The 20,604-nt window shown below is 40.3% G+C and overlaps 2 protein-coding genes across 4 annotated transcripts; one reads left to right on the top strand and one right to left on the bottom strand.

Annotated features, from left to right (window-relative positions):
- Positions 1 to 444: 444 nt before the first annotated feature.
- Positions 445 to 4,347, bottom strand: nkiras2 (NFKB inhibitor interacting Ras-like 2). 2 transcript variants are annotated; one of them, XM_036532901.1, is made up of 4 exons: positions 4,309 to 4,347; positions 3,520 to 3,675; positions 2,555 to 2,796; positions 445 to 2,399 (listed from the first exon to the last, which is right to left on the bottom strand). In XM_036532901.1, exons 2-4 carry the CDS (start codon positions 3,611 to 3,613, stop codon positions 2,157 to 2,159), a joined length of 579 nt encoding a protein of 192 aa, XP_036388794.1. In that variant the 5' UTR covers positions 3,614 to 3,675; positions 4,309 to 4,347; the 3' UTR covers positions 445 to 2,156. The 2 variants fall into 2 exon arrangements, with proteins under 2 accessions (XP_036388794.1, XP_036388787.1); XM_036532894.1 differs by having other exon boundaries at positions 3,909 to 4,341.
- A 393-nt stretch (positions 4,348 to 4,740) lies between these two features.
- Positions 4,741 to 19,948, top strand: LOC118791718 (dnaJ homolog subfamily C member 7-like). 2 transcript variants are annotated; one of them, XM_036549161.1, is made up of 14 exons: positions 4,741 to 4,826; positions 7,853 to 7,941; positions 8,418 to 8,542; positions 9,431 to 9,544; positions 9,887 to 9,961; positions 10,246 to 10,364; positions 10,975 to 11,128; positions 12,741 to 12,905; positions 13,657 to 13,748; positions 13,897 to 13,970; positions 15,597 to 15,743; positions 16,630 to 16,782; positions 17,705 to 17,767; positions 17,901 to 19,948. In XM_036549161.1, exons 1-14 carry the CDS (start codon positions 4,756 to 4,758, stop codon positions 17,936 to 17,938), a joined length of 1,479 nt encoding a protein of 492 aa, XP_036405054.1. In that variant the 5' UTR covers positions 4,741 to 4,755; the 3' UTR covers positions 17,939 to 19,948. The 2 variants fall into 2 exon arrangements, with proteins under 2 accessions (XP_036405054.1, XP_036405053.1); XM_036549160.1 differs by having other exon boundaries at positions 4,745 to 4,826; positions 17,705 to 17,776.
- Positions 19,949 to 20,604: the final 656 nt, after the last annotated feature.

Below are 20,604 nucleotides of genomic sequence, written 5' to 3'. Positions count from 1 at the left end.
TATCTTGACAAAGACCACTCCGCCACACCATCTACATTATCCTGCATATTTGTAAATGAAATATAGTTCGAAAAAAACACTTCTTGCTTATCTGAATCCCTTATTACTTTAAGTTGCCATTGTGAATGCAATTTATTATGACAGATTTTTTTTAGCTGCTTGTCTTGGAGGCTTGATGGCTAGTCATTGTACAGACACTTTTGGATAATTGTGTTTGGCAATCCAGTGTAACTGCTGTGTTTTGGGAAAAGAGCAGGAAATGCAAAGAACTGTGTAAATTGTCAAGTATAATCTAAATCAAAGAACTGCATAGGCTATAATTAAAGGTGAGATAAAGGAACCTTTATTATAATGAGTATGATCACACAGGATATTTTCTCCAAAGTAATGTAATTTATGGTACAATTAACTGCATTCATATGCAGAGGTAATTATTTCTGTGGATATTAGGTACTCCGTAATGTAGTCTGTAAGACAAAACACAATTATGATGTAACAATAAGAAATGCAAAAGACTGCAATTACACTGTCTATCAAGAATGTGTGTTACTCTGAAACACTGTAATATAATTATAGTCTTCATATTGTGAAGGCAATGAATGGTTTTGGTACCATTACTGTTTTACAAATAAATAAACAATATTTTCAACGGACAGGAATGAACTCGGCAAAATGTTTTCAACATCAATTGAAACTTTTTTCTTGTTGTTTAACCACAATGGTTCGATCCCACACTTACATAAATCAAGGACAAAAGCTTCTGCACTGGCATACTGTATGGAGTGTGCCTTTTATCCTGATTTGCCATAGTAAAAAGGCAAAATCACTGCATGGACAAGGCACCAAATGTGTGACTTAACCTCAAGTAAGAGATACTCAGGGTCAATGAAATGTCTTCAATTATTTCTACCCAAAACAGCAAATCAGCACCACATTTACAATCTTAAATAAATCATGAAATAATATTTTACAAAAAGAAAATATTGAAAGGTGAAAACTAAGAAAGAAAATGTTTACTACACAATGACACAATGCAAGATAGTCCTGGAATGGCTTTCACAGCTTATCTGTGATAACAAACATTACCTATTTGTAGTGACATTCACAGAGATTTCAGATATAACAAGTTGATGTTTAGGATATAATTATGCCTAATAGATGAAAAGATTCCTACAAAAGTAACTTTACTGAACAATGCATTTGTATACACCAGTGTAACAGTCGTCCTGACATACTACATACAAACACTTCTATATGCAGAGATTCAGTAGGCTCATAGGCATGCAGGCACACAGTACATAATAAAACAAGTTGAGCGTATTTTGTGTTTCAGTTCAAATGCCAGACAATGGCAGACAGCCAATGTAAGTTGATATAGATTGTAGGCGGTAGAAGAAAACATTCACCCACAACCCAAAACTTATTTCTGTGATGCAGCAGTCTAGTCCTATTGTCTGGTGAAAATGTATTACACAGCTCTGATTCAGACTTGGCTATTATGGAATATATACTTCAAAACAAATAAGGTTTCATTCACTTACACAGATAAAGACATCTTTAAGCAGACTTTGAAGTGATTGGTCCACATTCAGTTAGAGTACACTGTCCGTCATGATTAATAGCTTGTTGATCCCTAAATACTAAGTCTTTCCATGAAGGAACACATTTGCGGAAGAGCACCTGAAAACCCGATCTGAGCCTTAATTTTAATATTCCTATGGGAGTCAAATCTTCAGCACTGAATATTTTTTAAGGAAATGCAGAGCTATTAAAAATCTGTCCAAGCCTGATCTTTGCTTTGTGGCTAAGAGTGTTTCTCTCTCTTAGTCGCACAGCTAGCAGGACAGGCTATGCAAACCTTCAGTTGTGGTCACAGCCAATTTACTCCAACATGCCCAAATGTACAACTTAAGTCTCATTCTATTACTGTCCTGAAGTTCTAGAATTTTGACCACAGCCGTACAGATTTCCATCAGCCAAACAACAACAGCTGTGTTCTGGTTTCTCCAATTGTTGCTTTTTATCTGAATGTGTGAATGCAGTTTGAGTCAATAAGCCTCTTCGGGCATTTCTGTGAATGTATATGTGATTCAGTCAGTCAGACAATAGCTGAGGGTTTCCCTTCTCCTTTCCCGTCCTCTCTCTCCTTTTGGCGTTCAGCTGTCTAGCGAGCCACTGCCCTTGTTTTTGTTGCGACTGAGTGGGAAGGTGGACTTGCTCTGCGGTTGGGTCATCTTGCTGGCAAGGTACACAAAGGGCTCAATGAGAGTGCGCCGGTCTGCCACTGACACCTCCCACAGACGCACCTTCTCCGTCTTGGCCCAGTGCTGCGCCACCTCAGAGTCGACCCTTCTCTGGTCTTGCAGGTCAACCTTGTTCCCTAGCACCACGATGGTCACCTGTGCACAGTAATGTCATCTGTCAGTCCATCAGCTAATCAACCAATCAAAACAGGCCCAGCGGGTCCAGGCTTATCCCAGCATTGCACATGTACTGATCTCCTCACTCTTAGTAGATCAGTTTTTCACATGTTACAGTTTGGGGACATGCTTACCTCCTTCTTGTCACGGTAGCGATCAATATCTTTCTTCAGTGCCTCCATGCGTTTGAAGGACTCCTTGCTGTCGATACTGTAGACCAGCACAAAGCCATCGGCAAAAGAGTAGTAGTGTCGGGGGAACTCCACGCCATCTCTCAGCCCCCGCGTGTCATAAAAGCGGACTTGTTCACGCACACCGCGGTCTGTCTCAATGGAGCCGATGTAGATGTCCTCCAAGGTTTCCATGGGCTCTGAGCCTGCAAGAGACCAGTAACATTCACTCATAAACCCACCCTTATTAATATCCACATTACAATGTATGCAATGCAAGATGCCTTGAAGCAGGGCACCTTCCAAGCAAACAAATAACTAACCAAAAAAGTGTCAGTGAGAAAAGTATTATCATGGTTATTTCTGCCCTTCTCAGATTGCACAGGGCAAAAATTGTAATGAAACCAGAACATGAAACATAAGGCTAACTATGACGATCAAACTGCAAAACATTACTGAGAGAATAAATATATGATATATTCACACCATGCTTACACACCAAAATAAGTAAAAAGTTTACACTTGCCTATCAATCCATGCAACTTTCCACATAATTCAACCTACCTGGATGGTCTAAGGCAGTGTTTCTCAAACCTCTCCTGGAGTACCCCTTGTCCTGCATGTTTTACATCTCTCCCTGCTCCAACACAGCTGATTCAAATGATCAGTTTGTTATTAAGCAGCTTCAGGAGTTCATAACGAGTTGATCATTTGAATCAGCTGTGTTGGAGCAGGGAGAGATCTAAAACATGCAGGACAAGGGGTACTCCAGGAGAGGTTTGAGAAACACTGGTCTAAGGAATACAGTACCCCCTTCATAAGCACTTTACAAAGTCAGGGATCATGAATCTGGTTCGAGACTACTGCATAAAAGTCATAATACAGAAATACAATTACTTCTGACTTGAATAAAGAAAGCCCTTACTTACCGACAACGTGATTAGCATACAGCAACTGCTCCAGGACGGCTGTTTTACCCACTGCTGCCAGTCCGCATACCACCACCTTACAGCTTTTCCCCATTGCTACACTGATCGGCACCACCGCAGATCAATAGCTAAAACCGCTGAAATACCTAATGTCACCTATAAAGCAATGCAAACATTTACGATCTAGTGATACATTGGTGTGCGTCAGGCTGACGGATGGATATAGCTACCAAGCTAATTTAATCAGATGTTACTTTAACTTCTGTTAGCTATATCCATACTGAGCTTTACTGTAAAGAGAACACTTCGCGAAATATGTTGCCCAATTTTATTTTATTTTTTTACTATTATTCTACAGATGCTTAATAGCTAGCTAGGTTAGGACTTACCATGCCGCTGCGATAAGATCAATTTTACTGGCTAGCCAGCTGGTTAACTAATAATTTAGCTCAAGGTAGCTTGCACAGTACATAAATGCTTTGTTTGAATTTGCTTCATCATTCGTATCGAGCTTTCCAGGAAGGAAAATAAGGACTTTACAGGGTTGCATTTACAGGCAGATTACTTTGCGAGCAAGCTAGCTAACGTTAACTAATATAGGCACCTAACTACGTGTCCTTAGCTTGCCATTTAGTTGGTTCTCAATTGTTCAGTGCGGACATTTAGACATAATTAGCCACCTAACCCTATAAACACGACAGTACGATTGTTCTATGTTTGTTAAATCACACATTACTTTACAAATAATAACAAGATTGACAGAAGCCTCTACTTTCCGTGAACACTCACCACCCTCTGTACTTCCTGTTTACTGTTGCTATAAACCCGTCGTCGATGTAACTGGTGCGAGGGGAATTGCTGGGGCGCAGACGCGCAGACGCGAAGTGAGATTGAGCGCGACCCCTATCCTAAGGAGGTCGTAAAAACAAGGTTAAAAAGTAACATTTTGGACTGAGGTTGCAAACGTGTTTCGAATATTTAGTAAGGCGATATTCATGAAAGGGTGTTACTGTGATTTATTCTTATATTTCATTATTATTAGTATCCGGAACAGTATTTTAATTCAGAGTGAGTTGGCATGAGATCCCTGTCATTTCGCACCCCATGTCCGCGATTCTTTTGCACTTGCTCTGGCCAGTCTGGCTGATGTTCTTCCGTTTCAAAAAGCACCACTACTCTTGAGAGCGTTGATCTCTATGGTCCCGGAAGTGTCGTTCTTCTCTCTCCGGCAGTAAGATGGCGGCTGTTGACTGTGATGTACCCATGGAGCCGGAGCCGCAAATAATGAGTGAAGAGGAGATAGAGCGGTTAGTATCGGTTTCTTAGAAAACGGTATTTTGTAGGTCGGTGTTTTTACTGATTGTAATGGTAAGAAAGTTAGCATGCATATGTGATCTTTTCAATACATATTCACTTAGTGCCTCATGTCGTTTAACATTCTAGAGGCCTAACTTGCTAACGTTAGTTGTTTTATCTCGAGGACTCTGTACATGATCTGTCCTGGCATTAGATTTGGAAATTGTCTGTTTCTGACAGTATTTTTCAAGAAAGTAATGACGAGCTACTATAAGTGTAAAGAAAACGCGGTCATATAAACATAACATCAGTCGACACACAATAAACTATAAACGTGGTTATAACTAGATAGTTAATCTAGCTATTCTAGCGCCCTAGTAAATCATATCGCTTGATGGATTGGGATTGAAGGCCGATTGCTAGCAATATGGCCAGTATACTACCGTTCTACAACATAACATATTTGGCTAGCCACAGTATCAGTAACATTACTGGCTGGTTAGTTGGGGAACCTAGCTAGGTAGCAATGTCAGAGTGTATTTCCTGATTAGGCAAAAACAGACTAGCCAGGCTAAAGCTAAGTAGCTATTTTAGTGCTTTCATCTTCAAAAGGACACATTCTTTATTGGCTAACTGATTTCGGTTACTTTTGGCATCGAAGTGTCTGCCGCTAGCATGTCGCACGGTCAGTGATTGGATATTTGATCATTTTACTTCATCCACGTTTGGTCCAGTAGCGGTCTACTTAGGTAGGTGATCTAGCATCAACTTCATGGAACATTCTAGCAACATGCACTTCATTCAGCAACGTGTTAAATTGAACCTGGCTAGCTAACGTGTATATGGTTGAAAACACTTGGTACGCGAACTGCCTGATACAACTAGCTTAGTAGCTAAATATTTATCCTGGTGACACGTGTTCTGTGTAGTTTTCTGTCCCTGTATCTAAGCAGGTTAGCTAGTTGACAATACTGATAATACACAGCTCGTAAAGTAGTTATGTGTTGCTGACAACATAACGACATTCTAAGAGTGTCGAGGTTTATACAATTAATGTATATCTTCAACGTGTGATTGTTGTCAACATGGTCAGCACTAAAGCAAGACATTATTAGCTAACTAAATTAGCTGTCAGTAAGTACACCTGGGCCACACCTGGGAGTTTGAATAAATTTAGCACTACGAGCTTGTGTCCATGTGGAATTAAGAACGTGAGCATCGTCAATTATAATGAGATTTATTCCGTTTGATTTCTCTAGTGATTTGATCGCTTAAAATATTACATTTCAGAAATTTATTTCACTTCTTTTTCAAGGCCGGCTTTATAAACTAGCAAGTCAGGCGAAGTAGTTGGGAGAGGTAATACAGTAATGTCTTCGTGTCCATCCATTGCTCGTGAAACAACTCCACGTTACTTCTACAAGGTGCTATTACAGTAACCAAGGTTTCTCCTGTGATTTTCCATGTTTCGTTAATGAAGAAGTTGGAAATGTTTAGGTATAAATATGAGGACGCTATGATTGTAAATGCCAGGCCAGATCCTAATAAAAGTCGATGTGAATGAAACCTCACCACCTTTATGACTCAGAAAGTACTGCTTCCTCCCAGGATTTTGCCTGGTGTGAGTCATGGTCCAGGTAATACAGTGAAACTGAATGCAAATGGCACAGGAGTGTTTCTTGTAGCTCTCAAAACCACACCCATCTGCTGTCATTTAGATCAGTATCAGTTTGACTTCTCTTGCCATTGTGCTGTGGTGAATAGCTCTGTTGACCATGTCCGTACATCTTCTTGACAAAGTTGGGCCTGCAGAGAGATTTTCTATAGGGTAGAAAAGGCATTTGTAGCTACAGGCAGATCCATGTGTGAAGAAAACAATGTTCGGTTTAGGCACCGTGACTGAAAATGTGTTTTCATTGAGCTCTGCAAGTGTTAGTGTGGTCCTATTGGAATGCCATCCTAGTTTAAATTAAACACGGACATGATTTGATGTTAATGTGGTCGTTGCTCAGCGTCACATGTAGGCAACACACCCACAACTTACATAATTTTAATGGCTTTCAGTCACCAGACAGTATGAGTCATCTAAGTGCATCTTATGTGTTAATAAAGACAGCCGTGGTGGTCTTGTTTCAGGCGTCTTCATTGGTAAAGCTTTCTCTTTTTTGTCTTTTCTCCACCAGTCTGGTTAATGGGGTCATCTGCTTTGGACTAGATGGGAATTTTCTCTTGTATTTTCACTGTATGGCCCTTATTAGCTCAGAATGTACAAGCTCCAAAAAAAAGTGACCTACTTTTGAAATGATGCTATTCAGTGCCGGTGGGTAGGTCGTTCAGAGCGAGTTTCCTGGGACAGCAAAATGAAGCGCTCTCTGCTGTGTGCCACAGCGATCAGCCCCATGCCTTGACCCCATAAAAGAAGTGTGTTGCTACGGCCTCAGTAGCTCCTGTGCTCTGATTGGATTACACCATCTGGCGGCTGCTCTTGCTGCTTCTGCTCTTTCTATGTATAGACCGGGAGCGGTGAGCACAGTGCTATCCATCTCCAAAGCAAGGTGAAGATGCCAGGCATACTTTCATTGTGGTCTGCACACACAGCTGAGTTTTAAGGTGTTTCGAAGCCATTCTGCAACAGCAGATCCTCATCCTGGGGTAGCTTTGCCTAAACACACTATGAAGTGCTATCATCTTCAATGTTATCTATAGTCATTAGACCTACCAAAAACCTCACACACCCAGATGCTGTAGTGTGCAATGGTGAGTAGTTGATTTTAAAAATGGCTGTATCCAGCCTAGTATTTGAAGAAATGTGTCAGTGCAGTGCTCAGTACATTTTTTCCCATTTCCAGTGTTGTAATTGCTGTTGTGCTGTCTTTGCTGTTTCTTTGCATTCCTCTGTGTGGGTAAATATTGTTGTTTGGCAGCAGATGTGTAAAGCTTTGTCAGACTGTCTTCTCACTCCCCCTGACGGAGCCAGTTTTCACTAAACTGTAAATCTCTTTTTTCATGTCTGTCTACATGTCTGTTCATCCCCCAGGGAAGCCGAGTGCTTCAAAGAACAAGGGAATGCCTATTACATCAAGAAGGATTACTCTGAAGCATTTAACTACTACACAAAGGCTATAGGTAAGAATGCAGTTGAGTCTTTCTTTGATCTTTAAAGGCTGTGCTCTCTTCCTAAACTGGATTTTTCCTTGCGTACAAAATGTCCTCTGCTGTTTGAAGGGATTTGTAAGGATCTTAGAGTAACTTCCAAGGCTTAGAAATTTGCTTCTGAAATTTTAAAGCCTCTCGTTTTAAAGGTTTTTCATACCTGTTGTTCTGCAGTTTTATAGTGGCATGTGTAGAGGTCGCCCCTCAGGCCAGTAGTACAAACACAGCAGCTCTTCACTTCAGCTACTAGTAAATCCTTTATTCTCTAAATATGACCTTGATTAAATTATTACTCAACAAGATTACTCACATTTAATATGAGCAGGTAAATAAGCTTGGAAACCTTTCTGGATGACATTTGTAAAGTATTTCAGTGGACTCTGTGTTAGCCTACGTTCTCTCTGAAATTGCTTTGACCCACACACATCTGTTTGCTTGTGCCCCTCCAGACACCTGCCCAAAAAATGCCAGTTACTATGGGAACAGGGCCGCCACCCTGATGATGCTGTGCCGATTCAGGGAAGCGTTGGAGGACTCCCAGCAGGCTGTACGGCTGGATGACTGCTTTATGAAGGTATTGACACGGGCTCAAGAGAGGTCTGACCTGGAATGCATGTCAATGCATGTATGTGGTAGAACAGATTCAAAGAAATCCTTTTAGGTGTCCATTTTTATGTCACACTCATATGTTGGAATTTAAAAGGCAGACACACAGACAAATAAAAAGAGCAGTTCTGGTTAATCTTAGCAATCAGTTTAAAAAATCTGAATTCTGGAAAGAAGCGGGTAATGTGCTAGTTGGGAGAAGAAATCCTTAGGTGCTTTTTTGATTCTCCACATGCTCAGCCTCAGTATTTCTGTCTTGTGGGGGAAATCACCAGATGTGCAGTTGAAGGCACACATCAGGTCAGTGAGGCAATGGTAGGGCAGGCTGGACTAGAGGAGGAGGCAGAAGAGCAAATTTGGTGGAATTGCATGAAGGGAGAATGGGATGGGAGAACTATCTGGACAGAGAGATTTTGGGGAAATTTGATTAATGTCAACGTTGCAAATGTATTGGGCCGGTGCATGGTCTAGTGGTAAGGAGCAGGGCTCGTAATCCAAATGTTGCCGCTTCCATTCCCAGGTTAGGCACTGCTGTAGTAGATATGAGCAAGGCAATCAACCCTAATTGCATGTATAGATATCTGTATGTAATCAATTAGATGCATGCGAGAAAGTAAATCACTCTAGAGAAGAGTCTGCTTAACAAATGTAATGTAAAATGTAGAGTCTTCCCTTCCATTTTCAAATTTCCTATCATTGTTTACAAAGAAAATACTCTCCAAAGAAGCAGTGCTTTCGTGTTCTATTTCCACCACGTTCACATGATGTATGTTGGAATGGGCGCATAGAAACTGGTATCACGTGTGTTACTCCATGTTGTGCTCTGTGATAGTAAGCATGTGGCATCTGCCTGCAGGGTCATTTGCGAGAGGGGAAGTGTCACTTATCTCTGGGAAATGCCATGGCTGCCAGCCGTTGCTTTCAGAAGGTTCTAGAACTGGAACCTGACAACAGCCAGGCGCAGCAGGAGGTGAGTCTGTGCCAGTTTCTGTTTGGCATGGGATCTCTAAGGTGTTCTGCTTTCACTATATTAATTTACAGGCATATCTGTTTATGGTCAAGAGCAAAACAAATGTGATATTAAAATTGCAAAGACCTGATATCATCCATTCTGACCTACAGTATGTAAACACATAGGTCAGAATGGATGATATCAGGTCTTTTACCAAAACAAAACATATTATCAGTATAACATTGTGGGCATGTTTTAATTAATGCATTTCTGTTAGTGATATACATTCATACATTGCTCAGATAAATTGCTACTTGATTTGAAGGTGAAGGAAATTTCTGCGTTTCTCTGTGTGTTTAGGATAAGAATGCAGAGGCTGTGATGGACTATGAGAAGATGGCAGAGTTTGACTTTGAAAAAAGGGATTTCAGGAAGGTATGTTTCCCCTCACAGCTGTCATGTAAATTCCTGTTCATGATGTAATTTCTTGGTATCCTTTCCCTGGGTTGTTACAGAGCATTAATACATTCAGCACTGTGGAAAGTACAAACTGCAGTTTACAAACCCATTCTGGTGTCATTTTTATGAGCTTTGTTTACTTATCTTGTACTGAGGAGAGTAAGTGTACATTTTATTTATTTATTGGAATTTATACGTTAATTTATATAGACTTTGTAATTGGAAAATCACAAGCATGTCTCTTCCACTGATGTCATCAGGTGGTCTACTGCATGGACCGTGCCTTGGAGTTTGCCCCTGCCTGCCACCGCTTCAAAATCCTGAAGGCCGAATGTCTGGCCCTGCTGGGGCGCTACCCCGAAGCACAGTCTGTGGCCAGGTAGAGCTCAGTAGCTGCAGGGGTCAGCCCCTACTCATTATTCAATCACACAAGCACTTAGGATGCCTGCAGGGAATGTAGAAAAATTGCAGCAGTGTTATTGACAGCCATTTCTAGTCATGACAGATCCAGGGTAGTATATATAACCCTTGTGGACATGGTTACTTATAATGTTTCTTGTATATTGTATGTAATTCATATTTGTTTGGAAAAATAAGGATTTTCCTAGTTACTGAACAATGCAGTAAAACAGTAGGCAGTTGCTGTCCAATTATATATATATATATATATATATATATATATATATATATATATATATATATATATATATATAGGAAAGACAGATTGTTCTTGGGCAGAGGTTCACGAAACATACCACTGTCATATACTGCACAAGATTGCACAGTGTTAGCACTGAGTATTTAGTCTGTATTAACTTTGTAATGTGCTTGTCATGCCCGGCATCAGCATGAACTAATCAAGACTATCTCCTTCCTGAGGCAGCACCTCTCCTTTCAATGAGGCAGCAGTTACAAAACTGGCTCGTGTAGGCGGAACAGTTCCCAGCATCCTCGGCACTGGGCCTCACCCGTGTGTCTTATCTCCGCAGCGACATCCTACGGATGGACTCCACCAATGGTGACGCGCTGTACGTGCGCGGCCTGTGCCTGTACTATGAGGACTGCATCGACAAGGCCGTGCAGTTCTTTGTGCAGGCCCTGCGCATGGCCCCCGACCACGAGAAGGCCCGTCTGGCCTGCAGAGTGAGTACCCCATCCTTACCTCTTCATTGGACCTGCCGCTAACCTCTGTATGATACACCCTTTTCCACAGCAACTGAATAGCAGTCAAAAAAAATGTCATAAAAAGAACACTACTCAGCATTCGAATCTCAGGTGTTTTACTTCAGTATTTTTTGTTGTTTCCATTTGTGTTTTTTTTTTAATTGCTTGTAGCACTATTCATCAGCATTTCGGTTATATTCTGTATTGAGTGGAACGCAGTCAGGGAGTAATATAGGCAGTGGATTTTCCTCAGAAGGATCTTGAGTGGCTCAGGTATGTCAGTGGGGCTGATGATATTGAGGAACCTGGCACAGAGGAGTTTCGAGTGATGAAAACAGCAAGGAAAGAGACTAATAAGTTGACTATCAGATGTTGTGCCAAATGGCAGGAGGTAGAGTAGGAGATACTTGAGAGAAACCACTGATGTACAGCGCACCTTAGCTGTTACCATGCTTGCCAGGGAGATTTGTATTTGTTTGGCAGCTAAAACTAATATGTTGTCTGTTCAAGTGAAACCTAGTTCCCTGTCACTGCTTACATGTCTGGAGACCTGTGGACAGTCTCAAATAAGGTAGAAATCTGGTGTTTATGGGATTACCTCCAATCTAAGTGTGGCCAATTACTGAAGAACAGCCCTGTATTGGACTCTGTTATTCCAGAGTCTTGAAAGATACAAAATGCTAAGCTTGTTTTGGAATGTCAAGAAGTATGGGTATTGAGTTGGAAGTAACAGTAGCAGTTGTAGTAATTTATATATGTGCATGTGGATTATCAAATAAATTGGAACAGCAGCAAAGATAGTGAGAAATAGAGAAGGAATGGGTAAAGCTGAGCGGTAAATGAGAACATGATGTACCACAGCTTAGTGTCTAAAATATTTCTGACAGGGATGCCGCCTCTGAAAGAGATCGTGATTCAGAGGGAAGAGAGGGCAAGAGTATGATTTAGGAGAAGAGACAGAGCGTGATTTGGAGTAAACAAGAAAAAGGGACTGACTCAAGGGAAGATAGGAGAAGGTGACATACATAGATGAAGAGAGCAACTGAAATTTACTCTTGAAGAGAAAAAGGTCACATTGCATTACGATAAGTGGTCTCTTCTATAACATGTGGCGTTGCCACATGGATATTTTCCTTCTGCGTGATCGCTTGGTGAAATTTCTTGTGCAATTCAGGTGTAGGAATCCTTTCAGCAGCTTTGGAGACAAACCTGTGAACATGGCATAAAACTGCATGGGCTGTGTAGTTCTGGTGAGGGAACACAGCATTACAGTTGTGGCTATGGTAAAAGAACTGTTGTAGGCTAATTGGTTTAGGAGACGGCAGCAGTATTGCAAGATAAAAAAATTCCAACAGTCCATTTAAATGCTTTACCCTGCCAATTTTTTTTCCTCTAAAAATGCAACCTCCTCGTAATAACCCTTTGGTACAAGGCAGAATGCCACCATTTTGCATCACGATCCCCTGGAAGATCAGAACGTTTGGCTTCATTGTTGATGTTTTGGTGGTGCTCTTATGAAATGGGTAATACCTTATGCGCTGAGTCTCTGGGCTGTTGTCTGAGTGGTTGTCCTGTCATTTCGCCTATTCAGAATGCCAAAGCCCTGAAAGCCAAGAAGGAGGAGGGGAACAAAGCCTTTAAGGATGGTAACTATGAGGCGGCCTATGAGCTGTACACGGAGGCGCTGACAATAGACCCCAACAACATCAAAACCAACGCCAAGCTCTACTGCAACAGGGGCACTGTGGGCATAAAGGTACGGACATTAAACGACAAGAATAGAAATAAGACTCCCACGGTGCTTACCATCTTTCGACTAATACATATGAGTCACTATCAGGGGTTTTCTTTAAGGGATTTACCTGGAAGCGGTTTATCTGAAAGCCTGAACTGTGTCCCACAGATGGGATAAAGAGTCATGTAAATTGTTATTCCTTCCTTCTACTTTCACTGACGTAACTCATGTAACCGTCTCTGGAGTAGTGATTTGGAGCATATTACATTTACATTTATTCATTTGGCAGATGCTTTTTATGCAAAGCAACTTACAAGTGGGGCAGAGTACAACACAAATGAAAGCCATACACAGAGTCACAATATTAGAAGTGTTGCATGACCAAGTTTCAGTAGCTGGCCAGACAAGGTACATGCTAGCTGATAGAAACACAATGCATTAAACCGTTACATTTTTTTGGAAGGAAAACAGTTTAAGACATAAGAAATTTCTTTAGGTGGTAGCAATTCAGGTGATGAGGTGAGTGCCAAAGAGATGTCTTCAGAGTTTTCTTAAAAAGAGTGAGCATATAAAAGATGTAACAGTCTGGTCATGTAACAGTGAGGAATTTATTTAGCTCATGTGTTAGGCTAAAGCTACAGTCTCTGCTTAAACCCAGTGTGTCCTCTAAGATTCTCTTGGACTGCAAGAACTGGGCCATCAGCTCTATACCATCCCTCTGTCTTTCCCCAGGCAACACCCCCTTCATGTTTTTGTTCTTTTCTTTCTAAAGCTGAAAAAAACAGAACAAGCCATTGATGACTGCACCAACGCCATCAAGCTTGACGAAACATATATCAAGGCCTACTTGAGGAGAGCACAGTGGTTAGTAAATGAACCTTGATTTAAAAATATGTGGTCAGAACAGACTGTATTCGTGTATTGGTACAGGCTTTGATACTTTTGGGTGACTTTGAGAAAGTCTGTCAAGGTATCTGAAATCGTTGTTGAGCTGTTTGTTTTTGACCCCTAGTTATATGGACACAGAGCAGTATGAGGAGGCTGTGCGGGACTATGAGAAGGTCTATCAGACAGAGAAGACAAAAGGTAAGCCACACCCGCTGTTAATAGAATACCTCTAGTCATCAGTGGGAAATGATGGTGATTGGGATATGTGGTAAAGAAGGTTTTTGCTGTGTGGTATAGTCAGTCACTTCACTCTGCATCAGTAGCGTGATTCATGTCGGCCATCCAGCCATCTCCAATCTCATATGTTGGAATTCTTTTCTGATGAAATTAGCTGTTGTTCCCACAGCCCCTTTAGGCATGTGGTGCCACATTAACATGAAGAAATCCTGTTAAATTTGCCTGTAGAATATTTTATTTTACAAAAGACATATATATATATAGCCACTAGAGGGAGACATTTGAACATTTCTGCAAGCTGCAGGAACACCACATAGTTCAGTAGTGTCAATGACCAATGACATTGGAAGGAAATGGTAACCTAAGGTGATCAGAGAATGCTGCGTTAGACCAGTCCTGACTTGACTTCTGATAGTCCAGCATTTTCTACTAGCTGTACAGAAGACCGGCAACAATAACCCAACAAACACGAAATGCTGAGGCAGCGCCGTTTACATGTAGACTACAGTTGTCATTCATTGTTAATAAACTGCATTGTTAATCACATATATACATACACTTGGTACAATCGTGGTAGCTAAAAATGAACCAGGCATTGTCAGTTTTAGTAGTGACTGAAGTTTTGTAAATAATTTGGCTGAATGTCTTCACATAATTTATGCTTTTTTAGCATGAGGAAGATTCGGAAATTACCGTTAATCACCCCTCCCCGACAAGAATGATGTGAAATTTCAGACATCACCCAACCTATCGTTCTGTCTTTTTATTATCTATCTCAAGTTCTTGCCCAGCTCCAATTATCCTTCATGCGTTGGTCAGCCATCCTTTGGAAACCACCGTCTCTGATTTGCATGTATAGCTCATTTTCACAAAAGGACTTGATGGACACCTTTTCTAATGATGATGTAACTGTGGTATACTACACTAAGATTGCTGCACCTAACTAATATTATGTATTGTTGGTCACAGGTAGCTACCTGACATTGATATTATCTGAATATCTCTGAATATCAGTATTATCTGGCTGTATTTTGGCATAACATTTTAATTTAATGTAAGCATAATTTGCTACATTGCATTTTCATGGTGTGTCAGTTCAAATCCCTGTTGACGTTAAACAGTTCTTTAACTGTCAGTATGTGAGGAGGGTGGAAAAAATGTTTGTATTTATAGTATTGGCTACCTTGTGCCTAACAGAACAATAGTTGTACAGTTGTATGATGTGGAGTTATTGAGAACACTTGAATTGCATCTTTCCCCTCTAAGCAAGAATAAGCTGACATAGAGAGCCACCTGCTGTTACCGTTTGCTAGCTGTACCCTGCCATTACAGAAGAAGTCTAAATACAATTCCTGTGGTATGCATTCAAATACTCTTACAGCAAAATTTGAAATGTGTAACCTACTGCTAATTTATTTCTGTTTAATCTGCTGGTAATTGGTAGTACTTTACCATTTTGTCCTTGCTGAAAAGAGTAATGGGAAGACCTCTGGAATTAAACAGAGGTGTTTTATTTTTATTGCTTTGAATAACACTGCTTTTTCAGAAATTTAGTGTGACCTGACTCTGTCTTCCTGTCTCCCACAGAACACAAACACCTCCTGAAAAACGCACAGTTGGAGCTGAAGAAGAGCAAGCGGAAAGATTACTACAAGGTCCTGGGAGTGGGCAAGAATGCCACAGAAGATGAAATAAAGAAGGCGTACCGGAAACGGGCCCTCATGCACCACCCAGGTAAGCTAGCACCATACCTGGCACCCTGGTGGGGGCCATGCTCTCTCTCCCAGTGGGGACAGAATTAATTTGCCTGCGCGTTCACGAGATCTAGGCAGCAGATGGCTGTGGGGAGCTTTGCATAAAGATGTTCCGAGGTCTGTGACTAAGCTGGCTTAGTGTCATTTAAAAGATGACTGTCTGATAAGCAGATAAGTGCTAATCATGCATCTGAACAAACAAGGTAAATTGTTATGTGAAATTATGGACAAAACAAACATGGCACATGTCAGACCTTCATATGTTCAATTCAGATTTTTAATTTCTGCATTTTATAGTATTAGAATGTGGAACAGGCTAATTTATTAGAGTAGGTTTTTATTCAATCTCAAATGACCAAAGTACAAAGCCTGAGAAAGAACATTTACAACATTTGTGTTGTAAAGCACATACATAAGCAAAAAACTTCATAGAGCTTGATTTTGTATTTTGTGAAATGACAATACTGAAAAATGCAACTGGACATGGAAATGTAAAATCACAATCTGAAATGTGAATTTGTGACCCTGAGATCCATTTTGAAATGCATTACTCTAATTAACTAAGATGCCTTGTTAAAATAGAACCAAGCTCAAGTTAAAACCAGGGAGTAATAACGGCAACTTTTTTTCAACTTTTTGGGTTCAAATTTCCTAAATTTTAATTTCATGGAACTCCCCACGTATGTTACACAAGTCCCATTGGCAAAGTAAGACTAAGACTAGCCTTAAATAGGACAGCCCTTATGTATGTTACAAACATGCAGCGTGCATGCATGCAGTTCAGCGTAGATCAACTGAAATGTACTAAACCCACACAAAGGAACGCACAGAAGAGACATCGGAAAAACACTCTGTCTCCTTGGTAGATCGACACAGTGCAGCCACCCCTGAGGTGCAGAAGGAGGAGGAAAAGAAGTTCAAGGAAGTGGGTGAGGCCTTCACTGTGCTCTCTGACCCCAAGAAGAAGTCCCGATACGACAGTGGCCACGACCTAGAAGATGATGGCATGAGCGCAGGAGGTCAGCATCTCCTTCTTGTTTCTGTCCAGAATTGTCCTTGTATTAGAGCAGGAGGAGCTGGAAAACAGCACTAACAATATGGTCCACCATGTTTAGGGGTTTCTGTTTGCAGTTGGGGTGGGTGGTTTGACAAGTTTTCAGCACTGTTGAACACAAGGAATGGAGTGTAAGAATTGTCACGCTACTACAATACCAACAATGCTGAGTACAACACATCTGATGGAGGCTGGCTGAAAAACAACCTAGCCTAAGCCACAGAGGTGCCAGCAGAAATCCCTGAACAAGGTGGACTGTACATAGTCAACTCCTGGTTATCTGGGCTAACGGCATAGAGCCCTAGCACAAATGATGGAAAACAGAATATGCAAAAAGTTTTTTTCACATTGTTTAATTGTATTTTTTCTATATACCTTAAAATCAATGATTTAACATTCAAAGCTTTAACATTTAACAGATTCCAAGATATTAACATTTAACATCTGAAAAGAAAGGCTGGTAGTTGGACAAATTAGTGTGTTAAATTGCTGCACCTAGAACATCATTTACTTATGAGAAAGATACATGATGGATTTAAGGTTAGATATCTCACAGCAGCTAATTAAGTATGTATACAGGGTAATATTATTTACATATATCTAGCCAGCTCCCTGTGGTGAACATCTGGGAACGTCAATTTGCTGTATTTTTAGCTTACGGTTTCAATGGCATAATTTTCTCCCGTCTAATTTGCTAATGGTACTAAATATAGTTTTTATCATTTCTGGGTTGTATAATAGAGTGGGTCTGGTAGACAAACTTTGTTGTGAGTGGTAGTTTCAGTAAAAGTGACATGTTATTTGTGGGCAGTGATCTTTCATTTGTCAGTTTGTTGTATGTCTACTTTTAATCATGCGGAGTCATGATTTGCTTCGGTCTCTTCCAGATTTTGATGCCAACAACATCTTCAAGGCCTTCTTCGGAGGGCCAGGGGGTTTCAGTTTCGAAGGTAATTCATGTATGTACAACCGCTATGAAAATAGCACTTTTCTATATACATTTTTTAACATTAAAAATACATCAATTAGAATGTAAGTGTGATTGCAGATTCCCATCTTTACTTTTGTTTTCCTGTCCTGCAGCATCCGGACCAGGAAATTTCTTTTTCCAGTTTGGCTAAAATGGAGGAGCCCAGTGTGAATGCAGTAGCCCCGTCACGGACATTATTCACTTGCCTACTGACCTAATTTCAATGTTCCTGACATTTGTGTTCCTCTCATGCCATGAAGGGATTAATGCTCTTGATCAGAGAGCTAACAAAAATGTAAAATGAAATGAACATACCAGTTTCTATTTTAATTTGACATTTTCCCAAAAGTCATGAACTTTTAAAGAATTTGACTATGATTACTGCATCAGTGCAGAACTTGGCCATTGATTTCCAAATTCCACTGAGCAAAGTAGTTAGCATGCTGTCCTTTTTTTAAGACAAAGAAATAACAAATTTTGTAAGTAATGGCATCAGTATGCATCAAACACAGTAAAGAGTGGACATTTTTCCACAAGAGTAGTATACAGCTGCTCAAGATGACAACAGAGCTGAAATGTCAACAGAACTATCTTCCATTGTACAGACCTGGGGGCAAAATATTTGTACTGTCTGAAGCTGTCAGCCGCTTTTACCTGAAATTTGTAACAAAAAAGATGAAGCCAATTCAGGTGTATAAACATGCAGGGGGTATGCAAAACTTGAATCCCATTGTAGCCTTCCATGATTCATTGTCCTAGCAGTATTCACAAAGCATGTCTAAGTTTGAAAGCAAGGTCATTCGAAGGAATGAACCGATTAAAAATATATTGGTTACAAAAACTGTGACAAGTTTCACTCTGTGGATGAAGTTTTTGTGGATACAGCTCTGTTATTATGTCTTTAGGAACAAATGTATATTTTACATGTTGGGGGGGTAGTTAATGTCTCATTCAGATTTGCTCATTACGGCATTGTACATTTTACTGGAATGTAAAGTGTTGATTTGTGTTGATAGTTGACCATTTTTGTTTTGTTTTTTTGGATATATTTATTGTAAATTCACAAATCGCTGTCATCACACCTTAGAAGTGTGGGTGTTCTTCTGGACTGGAATGGATCTTCAGAGAATTTCAGATATGTCTACCCATAATGTAAAACCACTTTTCATCTGAGGTCCAAAGTCAGTATGTATAAAGATAGTTTATCTTGTGTAGCCCTTTCAATATGTCCTTCTGTCCAATATGTCCAATATTCAGTTATCATTGTAATTGTCTTGCTTTGCTGTTGGTCCTCAGCAATTGCTGTTTAATTTCCATGAATTTTAAGATGTGTTCTCATGTCTAGTCTTTTTCCCCTTTTCCTTTGCATGGGCTCTTTTCAAATTAGTACTGAAGACTAAGCCTCCTGTTGATCAGTCAGGTCTTCGCAATGAAGTGGTGCCTTACATGTCTTGCATAAAGGTTACTGCTGAGAACTGCTGTGCTCCAGTGTATGCACACACAAGTATAGTGAAGATTGGTTTCATTTTACTGCTCTGTTTGCAGAAAACAAACCATAATGTGAAAATAATGAGAGATGACAAGAGATGAGATATGCTTTGTAAGAATGTGTTCTGTAGTGTTCAAAGCCAGGATATCTGAATGGACCACTTCCTCCTGCATGGCTTCTGTCAGCTGGCTGTTTATGCTCTTATGTTGTGGAAGATCCCACTGCGGGGACTTGATGTTATGACAGACTTGTCTCCCACATTGGGGATCTGTTCCAGTCAGGGGTCATGTTATTGTCGCCACTTTGTACATGTGCCTGTCGTGCACTGAGGCAATGGGAAGATGTTTCAGTCCTGTATGATTCCTTCCCACCTGGATTAAGCAGGTGGAATGTAACAGTATGTGAAGCAAAACACTGTACATTGTAATCAGCAGATGTACTCATGAACCATTTTTATAATGAATATACAGCTGTAGTAATCTGGGAGTGCTGCCGTACTTTTTGTTGTTGTTTTGGTTATAGGGAATAAAGTTTCATCTTTTACTCTGAGTCTTCTTTTTATGTTATTTCAGGGTGGTAAAGATGGGTAAAATAATACTTCTGCAGTCCAAATAGAATATTCAAATAGCTTCTTCAAGAGAATAACATTAATGCCCACAATTACCATGTCATGCCAAGATGGGATTTGTGAATTTACACTTTTTTTTTTAATTATTTTTTCTTTTTTCCTAATTGTGTAAAGTGAACGTCTGCTCAGTTTACTTACGTTTTTAAGACCATCGATAAAAGTGTTTAATTAGTAAGCAATTCAACTCACATTATCAAGATGTTTGTTCAGCTAAACAGAAATATTTATTTGTTTAGCATGTATGGATACAATCTCATACATCCACACAATAAATGTCCGCACTTGGACCATTTCCACTTTGGGCCTTCTGTTTTGTTTTTCTGTGTGTCCTTAATTTTCTTGCTACATTATAACATCACAAATACTGTTTGGGAACGTGGTCCAGATTGTTTAGTGTAACTTGGACATATTTTGTGAATAGTTTGCTATTAATTATTTAGCGGCAGACGGTGTTTGTTAAGAACATGTGAGTAACTTGGCGTTTTTGCCGAAAGTGTTTTCGTGTTGAAGATACTCCGGCGGTCGTAAGATGTTGCACTCTGTATACTCTCTAGTTGTCTCCTCACATCTTCGAACCGTAAATCCTGTCATCGAAAGTCTGCTTTAAAAACGGCAAAAACTCTTTGGGCAGACTTGAAAAGGGTACCCAGAGTGCACTGTCCTTGGGGTAATAAATTGTCTTTGGTGTTTGGCTGGTTGC

The sequence above is a fragment of the Megalops cyprinoides genome, chromosome 1 (assembly GCF_013368585.1).
Source record: "Megalops cyprinoides isolate fMegCyp1 chromosome 1, fMegCyp1.pri, whole genome shotgun sequence".
NCBI classification, from domain to species: Eukaryota; Metazoa; Chordata; class Actinopteri; order Elopiformes; family Megalopidae; genus Megalops; species Megalops cyprinoides.
This window is presented reverse-complemented; position numbering and strand designations above follow the sequence as displayed.